Raw genomic sequence first — 12,418 nt, 5'->3', positions numbered from 1 at the left:
GAGAAGCTTAGTTTTTCTGGCACAAGTAAGTTTTTTTCTGGCACAGAATATTGAGTTTAGACTTCACAATTTAGCCAGGTGATGGCATCCAGTACTTTCAAAGATAATTGCAGTCAATAGAAGGTATTCGTTCTACCCAATGAGTTGGATGCAGACTAAATTTTCTGTTAATGGAAGGGGAGGGGTAATTGCCACCCATTTTTCCTGCTGAAGATCTCTGATTTCGGGCATCTCCTGTCCCCTGGAGGGGAATTTCATGGAAATCAATGGGCTGCAATGAAAGGAGGGAGAATGAAGTAGCTTATGTGAATGGAAAATTTAGCCTCAATCCAACCCACTGCAAGTTAAGTCAAGCTTAAAAAACGTTGTGCTACCCCTTTACAGATTTTCCTTCAAATATGGATTGTTTTGGAAACCTTTCCAATTAGGCCCCAAATTAATATCTGAGATCCTCCTCTCTCTCAGCCACTGCTGAGACCGTCAGAGAGAGAGGAGGTAGCAGAGTGAACATTTTATTAAATTTTAATTGTAATCTGTACTGTCTTCATTCCTGTGAGTTGCTTTGAGAGCCAACCTGGCTGCAAACTGAGAATCGATAAATATAAATTTACAATGTTATTATTTTGGGAAATGATCTCTCACACTTGATCACAGCAGTCATTTCTGAATCTGCGCTATCTTCTTCTCTCTCTCTCTAGCTCTGATTATTTGATGGTTTGATTACTTGCACAAGACATAAGATCTTCCAGCGAGATACTAAATTGCTCCTTGTAAAAATTACAACAGAAATCAACATAAGCCTCATACCTGCCAGCCATTGCTTTATAGTAAGCAAAGATCTGATCTGCCAGTTTGTACACAAACTGATCAAAACACAAGTTCACCTGAGAGAAGACACGTGAAATAAGCAGACTTTAGAACAAATATGCAAGTGAATAATTGCTTTGTGAAAATCTTAAAGCAGTTATTGATAGAAAAAAAAGAAACTCACTTCAGCTTCAATTTCATCATAGAGAAACTGCTTCTTAAACTTGGTCAAAGCATAATAAGCGCTGTCATTGTACAGGTCCAATGGGTAGAGCACATACCTGCAATTAAGGAAACAGGGAACTTCACTACAAACATCACTGACAGCTCAACATTCCCTGCAATTTAGAGGGAATATTAGGGGGCAGAGGATCATTTCGGTCAGGGTCACACCACCAGGGGGCGGGGGTTTAACCCCTTCTTTCAATACCATTTCCCCCATGACAGGGAAAACTTCTGAACTGCCATTAAAAGCCAGACTTAAAGCTCACTTATGATAGCCCAATTGGTCCTTCTGCCACAAATGAAAATAATTTCTCTCATTAAGCAGCAAGTACTTTGGATTGGTCACATTTCCTCACATATACTAGAACTCTGATTGCAAATAAAACCAAATCTCTGCAAACTGCTATTCTCAAAATACTCGTGCCCGTTCATTTCATAATACACTTTTCATTATATTTGACTTCTTACTCCATCATGGAAGGCTCTTTGGTTTCCAGGATGTGATCTGTTAGAATCCAAGGCATAGACATCTCAATGGGAAACTGAATTCGACGGCCCATGGTCAATTCCAGAAAAAATTCTCGGAACCAAAGCTGGGATAAGTCACAACACTGTTGAAGGGCTTCTGAAAACAGACAATATATACTCAGCATCAGGAGGAAGAAAGATTCACTGCTTATTCAGCATGACATACTGTGTTACCCCATCACTACTACTTACCACTAATGTTGAGAAGATGAGTGAAGAAAAAGGATTGCTTGTGGAACTCTTCAATGGCCAGAACAATTGGCCCATCCAGGCTGCTCCTGAGAGTCTTCTTCGAGCCACTCTTGTCTGCAATGAGGGACTCCAGCATGGTTCTTACCATATAAAGCTGTAAGAAGATGCCCACTTTTCTCATTATAATGTTCCAAAATGAAGCATCTCTTAAAGGTCATGACTATAGGTGCAAGACTACATTCATTTGTATTTATACACTTACAAGTGGAGGAACAAAAAGGACTTGTGGTGGACATCTCATTTTTCCCAGGATACCCCACTCCACACTATTTCCTTTTGTCCTCCTGGCAGCCCCCATATCCTCCTCACCCCTTTCTCTGCTCTGCTTCCTACCCACCAGCCAATCTACTTTTTATTTGCCCCTTTTGGTCAGCTAAATTTATGTTTTACTTCATTTATAACTCACCTTTCTCCCCAATGGGAGAGAGCAACTTACATCCTTCATTCTATCCCCACAAAAACCTGTGAGACAGATTAGGCTAGGCGTGCATGACTGGCCCAAGGTCACTCAATGAGTTTCCATGGCAGGAGTAGAGATTTGATCCCGAGTCTCCCAGATCCTAGTCTGAAACTCTAACCACTATACAACACTGGCTTTCATGGGGAGGCGTGCTGTTAAACGCAGTAAGCAGCTGGGCCTGGATAAGTCTTGCAGGTCTCGTGGTATCAAGTTGCCTGATGGTTGCTGTAAGGCCTGGCTCCAATGAATCCTCTCTCTAAGTAGCCCCAGAAAGGCCCCTGCCCCCTAGTCCTACCTTTTATTGACAAAAACCAAGGCTCGAAGGCTGGCAGTGCTTTTGTGGCTGCCTAGCAACTCCGCCCCCCCAATGGCCACTACAAGTTACAGGCATTGCTTCGATGATGATTATGATATTTCAGATTTTTCTGCATACCTGAGATTTTTCTCAGGTTTGCAGAAAGACCTGTCTTCTTTGTTCATGGCTCCAATCGCTGGCTTTAACTATCCTCAGAAGGGGTCATGTTGAGAATTAGATATTGTTGGATAAAAGCAAAAAAATTTATGTGGTAGTGTAAGAGAATCTAGGATTCATATCAGAGGTGGTCAAGAGTCACTGCGTTCTAACTGCGTGGGACAGTGCCCAGCAAGGTACCTTGGCAATTGCTCCACCATGCTAATATACTGGATTTCAGTGGAATTTACTTCCAGGTAATAGTCACAATCCTGATAGCATTAAAGATCTTGTGAATGACATATGGAACATTGGATCTGATCCTCTATTCACAAAGAACTGCTGAGGATAAAACAACATCCAGTACACCTAGTGCTCCAGAACGACTTCCTTGCACAGATGTTTAGTGCTGCCACCTCTGGCAATGCTGGTCACCTGTTTGTTGAGGGAAGGAAAGGTCTTACTACATTCAGTAGTCATGATGAGATAGGTACTGTCTGTACTCAATATGTACTGAATATCATTTGGCTATAGCAGAGAGCATCCTTGAATGTGATGTGGGTAAGTAGTCTACAACTGCAGAAAAAGGCTCTTTGTATCAGGCTTTTATGAACAAACTGTAAACTGCAGTGACCTGCCAGTCAAAATAGCATGACAGAGAAGGCCATAACAGAACAAAACTGTTCTAAGAGATGAAATTGTACCTACGTATACCACAAGGTAGCTTCATACCTGCGTGCTGGATGGCCCTACTGCTCGCCGTGGGACCTTGATGTCAAAGCCACCTTTGGGGTCCTTCTCTCCCCTCAGACATGGGTCATTTGGAGGCTCACGGCCGCCTTCCCAATCACAAATGGTCTTTCTAATAGCCTGAAGGACACTGGAAATATGAAAGAAAGCATCTTAAATCACTTGGGCTGGAAAGATTTGATTCAAACTCCTAATTTGCAATGACATTCCCTGAGACGCCATGGACTGTCTGTCTGTCTGTGTCTGTGGTATTTATGTACTGTTTTTAGCCAAGAAAAGTTTTAAAGTCACTTAAAATTAGGGGGGGGAAAGATTTACAGAATTCAAACCTATAAAAACTTAACAAACTACAATAACTTAACAAGGTACAGAAGTATCATAAGAACATTCTTAAGCCTTTGTTAAAACAGCATTATATTTCAACAAATAGTTTAACTAGGTACCACTTCCAAAAGCTTGGCAGAATAACAGGGACTTTACCTGCCTCTTCCTGAAGCAAAAGAGTGAGAAGGTAACACCAGCTTCTGGTGGATCTGTTCCATGATGTCAGGGAGACTGCCAGTGGATGCCAATTTTGCATCCACATGTGATGGAATTTAAAGCAGGGTCTCACTATCTCAGCTTGCACAGGGGTTTTTTTATATAGGAAAAGATATTCCTAAAGGTACTATGCAACCAGATTATTTATGTCTTTAAAGATCAAAACCAGCATCTTAACTTTTGCCCCAAACTTACAGGCAATCCATGTGGGTACAATACGCTGCTTCCTGCTCACTCTAACCAACAGACAAGCAAACAGCAAAATAAACTACAGTTTTCAGTGTAAGAGAAACACCACACTCATCATCACCATCTTATCTGGGCTGAGCCTCACTTGCTCAGCTACCTTTCCGGGATCAAATTACTAGTATTGTTAGCACACTATTGTTAGCACACTAATGACATCACACTCTAAATCTCCAGATGACTTTTCCTACCAATTATACATAGATGATAAACAGCATGGAAAACAAAACTTAATCCTGAGTAACTCTGTGGACTTCTGCTGTTGAAGAGGATCAACAGTCTTCTAGAAACACCTTATAGAATCTACCCTCCAAAGAAGGACTGTTTCCCCACGTCTTAAAAATCTCACGACACTCACAGAACACTGGCAGCTTCATGGAGCGATTTCTGATGTCAAGCAGTGATGATTCTGTTTTCATGGTGCTATGACATCAGAAATTGCACCATGAAGCCGCCAGTGATCCGTGAGTGTCATGTGATTTTTAAGATGTGGGGAAAGGCCTAGGACTGCAATCACTGCCAAGGAGTCTCCTATATCTATTTCTGCAAGACATCCTAGGAAGAATCCATAGGTAATATTATTGCATGTCAAGAAAAAATCTAGGAGACACACCAGTGAAAGTCATCAACTAGGGAAACCAGAGCAGTCTCTATCCCTAAACCTGTTATGAATCGCAAATGAAAAGGATCAAGATAATCCATTTCATCTTAACACAACAGCCAATGAATATGGAAAACAAAATAATGGCCCACAGACTGGAAATAATCTACACTCCAATTCTGAAAAAAGGAGGTATCAAAGACTGCATCAACTATTGGATCATTGCATTAATTTCCCATGCAAGTACAGTGATGTTCAAAACTTTACAACAAGATCCTCACCATATTTGGAATGAGAAATGCCTAATGTTCAAGCTGATTTCAGAAAAGGCAGATGCGCTAGAGATCATTATGCAAATTTACATTGGTTACTGGAGCAGAGAATTTCAGAAGGAAATCATTTTGTGTTTTATAGATTACTGCAAAGTTTTGACTTTGCAGATCATGAAAAACTATTGATGGTTTTAAAAGAAATGGGTGTGCCACGATATCTGATTGTTTTGATGCACAACCTATACTCAGGACAAAAGGATACTGTTAGGACAAAATATGAGGAAACAGAATGGTTTCCAATTGGCAAAGATGACAGACAAGGATGTATATAATCTCCCTATCTGTTCAACAAATATGCAGAACATGGATTAGATTTAGATGGCGGAGTGAAAACTAATGGAAGAAACATTGACAATCTGAAAAATACAGATGACACCACATGAATGGCAGAAAACAGTAAAGACTTGAAACAACTACTGATGAAGATTAAAGGAGAAAGTGCCAAAGCAGGATTACAGATGAACATCAAGAAGACCAAAGTAACAACTACTGGAGTCTTCTTGATGTCAATGACTACAAAGTAATGACTACTACATAACTTTAAGAGTAACAATGAAGAAATTGAAATGGTTAAGGATTTGTTATTCTTTGGTTCAATTATCAACCCAAAAAGGAGACTTAAGAAATCAGAAGGAAACTGAGACTTGAATGGGCAGCCATGAAGAAACTAAAAAAGAACATTAAGTGTAAGGTCCTTGAAAAGAACTTCAAACATGCTAGGAACAGAAAATTTGTAAAGACTGACAAATATTCTGAAAGACAGAAGTCTACTTGGGAGCCACATGCAAGCTGCTCTGAGCTCTTATCTGGACTCCTGCTTTCCACCCACATATAGAGCTAATAGCTTACAATTTCCACTGAGTATTTGCATGGATATGAGACAGATGGCTTGGTCCTAAGTGCAAAACAAAACAGCGACAATATAGTCAATGTTTCACTTGCCTCCTATCTCATCAGATTAAACAGTTTATTCCCAAATTTAGACTTGTGGTCTAAAGGGGCTCACAATGCAAACTCCCCAAATTTTCGAATTTTCATCCTCACCCCATTTCAAGCTGGGGCCAGACTCCTTTGAATTGCTGCCTGACCAGAGTTTGCCTCTCCCTTTCAGTCCACACTTTCCAAGCAACAAAAGCTCATGTCTGTATAGAGAAGAGGAGTAAACAGTAATGGAGGAGGGCTCATTAGACACAAAAAAGCCCATTGTAAGACTTCTAAACTGGAAATCCAATTTATTTATTTATTTATTTATTTATTTACTTACTTACTTCATTTATATACCACTGTTCTCCCCAATGGGCACACAAAGCAGCTTAGAGCATTCTCCTCTCCTCCATTTCCCCATCACAAAAACCCTGTGAGGTAGGTTAGGCTGAAAGTGTCTGACTGGCCTAGGGTCACCCAGCAAATTTCCATGGCAGAGAGGGGACTTGTGCCTGGGTCCCCAAGATCCTAGCCTGATACTCTAACCTCTACATTGGCTCTTTACGCCATGCTCCCAGCCACTCTCCTACCAGGGATTATAGGATTTATAGTTTTTATTAACTGAATTAGGAGGCAGTATAAACAACAAATCCCATTAAGAAATGATGATCGGGGTATAGGCTTTCTATTGCCTATTAATTCTGTCTAAAAAGCCTTTCCCCTGATTGTTTGCCCATCTCCCTCTTCTTGCAATCAGGGAGTGGTGTCTGCGTATTTTGGGGGGCAGGGGAGAGGTGATTTGTTTGTTTTTAGTGTATGAAAGACAATCAGAGGGAGGGGGCGGGCAGGTTCCCCATCAGTGCTACAATATCACAGCAATGTGAATGCTACCAGGGATGTTCTTTTTATCTAGAAGGAATTTGAAGGACCACACACTTATAAAGACATTTCACACCGAGTCAGTCCTCTGGCCCATCTAACTCACTGTTTTATACTACAACTAGTTTTATACTTCAACTGGCAGCAACACTCCAGAAATTGTTTCAGCAGAGGCCCCACTACCTTTTAATTGGAGATGCCACAGACTGAACCTGCATGCAAAGCATGTACACTTACCTATGGCTCCTAACAAGAGCTTCTGAATGGATAAATGCATATCACAGCTCCATCATTTTTACCAGCAGCCCAGTGTTCACCATAATATCTAGAGCTCCCCCCAGAATGCACAACAAAGTTTTAGGAGAGCCCGTCTCACCTGATTAGGACATTCTTCTTCTTCCTGACAGCTTGCCTTAATGGCTCTCTTAGTGTCACCTGAGCAAAATCCTGCAGCGCTGCATAAATAGTATTCCTAATGGCTTGGTTGAAGACACTCTCCATGCGGCCCATGAGCACTTGCAAGCCTTTTATCATCGCTATCACCTGAATAAATAAAAACAAAAAGGATCACTTCTTTTCTACATCTTGTTGTAAGGAAGAAAGTGTGCACCATCAATTTCCTTTCAGGAAATTAAGACTTGTCAGCAAAACGAAATTCTATGCTAAGGAAGAGAATGTTAAACATTTGACCATTTCAAAATTATTTGGTAAATCTTTCCCTGTATGCTCAGAATATGAAAACACAGAAAAAGTTTATGTTGAAAAATGATACATACAAAGTATATAAGAATATTCTCATACCTATTTTGTTAATTAAAAGTCATGATTTCTTATGAGGTTCCAATGGATATTTCTGACTGTATGAATTTATCAACCATCCAACATGACCCGTATCAGAACTTTAGATAAACAAGGTTACTTTATCTTTTGATTTTTCTTTACAGATAGACTGCTCCTTAGGCTTATTTTAAGATTTTATGGCTGGCCTACTGGTACTTTTACTTTTTTCCCTTTGAATCCCAGTGCTATATCATAAACAACTTCTGAAACACTTACAGTTTCAGGAGTACTCTTCCATATGACATAAGATTGTTTTCAAGAAAAATAAGGCTAAAACTTTTCTTGGACTCATAGAACTAAGTTGATAGTTCTATGGAGCTCCAAGATAAGCCAGAGAGATGTTAAATTTCTGAAGCCCAAGTTTCATTTTGGAAGGAGATATTGTGGAGAAAGATGTCAGGATCAGAATGCTCTTTTGTATACTTATGCTTAACCGACTCCATATTTAATCCTTTCAGTGTTCAGTGCTTTCTTCCCCAGGTGCAGAGGTTCCCAGGCAGCTATCTCTCAGACCAGCATTGTTTTGGCTACCGACGTTCCACCAAGAACCGGCCTTGGGGAAGCTTTCGCTTTTGCAGCTTCAAAGGGAATATTTTGAGAACTGTGGGGGGAGGATGGGTCAGCTATGATATTTAATATGTATCTCTTGCTTTGCCTGGCATTGGTAACAATGCATATGTACCAACCTGGATATTGCATTCAGGCCAGTGGACTATAATAATCTTTTTCTTCATTAAATGCTTTTTGGAAACAATGGACTTTTGTCTAATTGCAGAAGGCAGACTGGAGTAAGGATTTTATCTAGCCACAGTTCTGACATTTTGTTACCAATCATCTTTCCAATGCCTCAACCGGATCAAACGGACTCCAAAGCTGTCCCGCCCCGGGACCCTTTGTTCGATCCGTATGTCTCTCCCGGTCCCCGAGGCTCGGAATCTTCTCAAGTTGTGCCAAGGAGACAAGGATCTACGGTTACAACCATTTTTACCCTCGCTCCCAGTACGGAGAGAACGAGGCCCAGCGCATCAGCCGTTCCATTGTTCAGCGTGCCGACCCCGACGCAGTGGGGCGCCCGGCCCAGAGAGACGAGAGAGCGGAGGATCAGCGCGATGTTTACCCAAATACAGTTGGATAGCCGGCGTAGCCTGGGATCTATACCGGAGCAAGCTGAGGGCCGTCCATGGCTGTTCTGGAACCGGACGGCCGAGCGAACGGAAGGGGATACTTCCCAACGAAGTGCTCTGAGCTGGGACTATGCCGAAGTCACCCCGAGAGCGGGGGAACCAGATGTCGGAGAGCACCAATGGGCACAGCTCCAGAGTAGAACCATTGCCATTGATTCTGGGATTTCAGCAATCACTGGATTAACCAAAGGTGTACTTGCTGCGCGGTCGCAGGAGGAACAAGGGGTGGAAGCACCCCTGCCATGGCAGCAGACGCTGAGCACGGACCACCCGATAACCCCTCCAACTACTGGGGATACGGAGGATCCGCAGCAGTCCACAGACAGAGTACAGAGGTTGGAGAACAGACTACAGAATATGGAAGAGAGTCTAGCCAACGCTGTACATCTGCTTTCAGTTTTAGTGGCGGGAGACAGAGACAGGGCCCCGCCAACGGGCCTGTCTGGCATTAGCCAGAGTCTGGCTAACTTGCAAGACCAGATATGGCCGCAGCAACCGTCGGAAACGGGTGAGGAGATTGGGGCCACTGGAGGGGGATCCCTCTTGACGGGAGAAGGTGGTGAACCGTGTCCGGACGACCGGTACCCAGACCAGCCTGCAACCACTGATACCAGCAGCAGCGAGGAGACGGAGAAGGAGGAGGAAGAACCGCCGCGCATACCGGCTTCCCCTATAATTCCTCCACCAACCACCCAAGCGACTCAGCCCACCACACCGACGGTGGTTCCAGGAACTTTGCCGGCACAACCACGCGGGCCGACTTCCCCTATAGTTTACCCACCGACAACCCAAGCAAGTCAACCAATTACGCCGCGGGTGGTTCAAGGAACGCAGACCTCGCCGAGGGGACCTCGCCCCACCCGACCAGCGCCAACCCGACCGACGCCGCGCCAGCCGACATCGAGGGGACCCCTGCCGTCTCCGGGGTCGATACCGCTAACGGGGCCGGTGGCCCCTCCGCCCCTACAACCTCTGCACCCGCAGCCGACGCCAAGGCAACCGGCCCCCCAACCTCAACCGTATTCCCACCCGCGCCAACCCCCGCTGCAACTGGGGCCAATGGACGTTTATCCCATGCCAGATCAAACCCCCAGACAGGATTTACCCATGGGATGGGTCAAACTGGACGCTACTTTTGATGGAGACCCTTCCAAATTGGGATTTTTCCTGGTACAAGTGGTGCAATTTTTTAATCGTTGGGGACACCTGTTTGGAAGCGAAGCCAGTCAGATAGAGCATCTGGGATCGCGTCTCCAAGGTAAAGCTGCTGACTGGTACGTGGGACTATATAATGTGGGGGCCCCCGAGTTAGAAACTCTCCAAGGGTTAGTGGATGCCATTCGGGCACAATATGAAGATCCCTTGGAGGAAACTCGGGCTAGAACGGAGTTGCAAGCAATTAGACAAGGCAGCATGTCGGCTAGAGACTATGCCACACAATTCCGACAGCTCGCTGCCAAATGCCCGAGGTGCGAGGAGTCCACCAAGATCATCTTGTATAAACAAGGATTGAATCCAAAATTACTAGACCGAGCGCTCATGCAAGACAATCCGCCTACACTGTTAGGATGGATACAGTTGACTTGCGAAGTTGAAAATCGACTCCTGGAAGTTCGCCTAGCGGAACAACATCAGCAACCCCCGAGCCAAAGACGCTCCTCCACACCTTTGTCTCTGAGAGGGAGCAGGGGAACTGGGTATGCCACCCGTGGAGCGCGAGATGCTAGATGGCAACAGGGATTGTGCTTACAGTGCGGCCAGGGTGGCCATTTCGCAGCGCAATGCCCATATCGGCCTGTTCAAAGACCTCCGCTCCAATTACGACGCCCAGCTCCCTTAACCAGCCCGGCGCTACCGCGCCCTTCTCCGGTACCGAGAGCTGCCCCGAGGAGTAGGGGAGCTCCAAGAAAAAGTTTCCCAGATAGAGGACTGGAGTTGGAGGAGATCACCGAGAACGATCAAACAGCCCTGATCGGGGAAGGAAATCCCGAGAGCCCGGAGTCGGGAAACGAAATGGATCTGTCGTAAAAGGACCCAAACGGCAGATCACACGTAAGTCTGGTCCGGTGTTAAACCGACCCCCGGGGTCCATACTGTTCATTCCTGTAACGTTAGTAAATGCTGACAAGAAGATGCACATCCGTGTGCAAGCGCTTATTGATTCGGGCTGCTCTAGAGACATTATTGCGCCTGCCTTAGTTAATGGACTAGTACTCCCAGTGAAAGATTTGGATATACCTGTCATTTTTGAACAAATGGATGGCACTAACATGAATCCGGTTACCACAGAGACTGCTCCGATCATAACCGGCATGGGATCACATTGGGAAGTCAGATCCTTTGTCATTAGTGCCACAGCTAAATATCCCCTGATACTGGGAAGCCGATGGTTGTGTGATCACAACCCCCACATTGATTGGGCAGAAGGGAGTATTACTTTCACCCATGAATCTTGCAAAAATCACCGTTGGGATCAAAACTGGGGAAGAAATCCCACTATGTCTGATTCAGCTCTACTCACCCAAGAAGAAATTAACCAAATACCTAAACAATATAGGGCATTCACTAAAGCCTTCACAGAAGAAGAGGCCAATACGCTCCCTCCGCATAGGAGGACAGACTGTGCTGTGGAGATTTTACCAGGGGCCTCACTGCCGAAGGGTCGGTTATACCCTATGAGCCCCAACGAAAGAGATGAACTTCGGAAGTTCATTGATCTCAATTTGCAAAGGGGGTTCATCCGCCCAGCTAATAGTCCCCATGCAGCCCCAGTTTTGTTCGTGAAAAAGAAGGATGGGGGCTTGAGACTGTGTACTGATTTTCGGGGACTAAACGCTGTGTCCGCTAGCAACGCCTACCCCATTCCACTCATCAAAGATCTACTCAACGTCGTGGCCCAAGGTAAGATCTTTACTAAATTGGATTTGAAAGATGCTTACTTTCATGTTCGTATCCGAGAAGGGGATGAATGGAAAACCGCGTTTAATACCCCACTCGGACAATATGAATACTTAGTAATGCCTTTCGGCTTGACTGGCGCCCCGTCGGTTTTCATGTCCATGATCAATGAAGTCCTACATGAATTTCTGTACCAGGGGGTAGTGGTGTATCTTGATGATGTGTTGATTTACTCACAAACGGAGGAGGAACATGTGGAACTTGTACAAAAGGTGCTAACTACACTCATGAATAACAAACTGCCTATTAAACTTTCAAAATGTGAGTTCCACAAAACAAAACTCACTTATCTGGGCTATTGTATATCGTCAGAGGGCTTGAAAATGGACCAAGAGAAAATACAAGCTGTATTAAATTGGCAAGTCCCCTCCACCAGAAAAGAATTGCAGTCGTTTCTAGGGTTTGCCAATTTCTATAGAGAATTCATTGCTAATTTCGCCC

The 12,418-nt window shown here is 44.2% G+C and overlaps 1 protein-coding gene across 1 annotated transcript in view; it reads right to left on the bottom strand.

The window, feature by feature from the left end:
• CYFIP2 (cytoplasmic FMR1 interacting protein 2) overlaps nucleotides 1-12,418 on the bottom strand; it is a 98,202-nt gene that overhangs the window by 30,162 nt on the left and 55,622 nt on the right. Inside the window, exons 14-19 of the mRNA XM_054978237.1 lie at nucleotides 7,372-7,538; nucleotides 3,456-3,603; nucleotides 1,753-1,906; nucleotides 1,501-1,657; nucleotides 992-1,088; nucleotides 808-884 (exon numbers count right to left, since the gene is read on the bottom strand). Coding sequence (XP_054834212.1) covers nucleotides 808-884; nucleotides 992-1,088; nucleotides 1,501-1,657; nucleotides 1,753-1,906; nucleotides 3,456-3,603; nucleotides 7,372-7,538 — 800 coding nt within the window. The remainder of the gene's footprint in view (nucleotides 1-807; nucleotides 885-991; nucleotides 1,089-1,500; nucleotides 1,658-1,752; nucleotides 1,907-3,455; nucleotides 3,604-7,371; nucleotides 7,539-12,418) is intronic.

The sequence above is a fragment of the Eublepharis macularius genome, chromosome 4, assembly GCF_028583425.1.
Source record: "Eublepharis macularius isolate TG4126 chromosome 4, MPM_Emac_v1.0, whole genome shotgun sequence".
NCBI lineage: Eukaryota > Metazoa > Chordata > Lepidosauria > Squamata > Eublepharidae > Eublepharis > Eublepharis macularius.
This window is presented reverse-complemented; position numbering and strand designations above follow the sequence as displayed.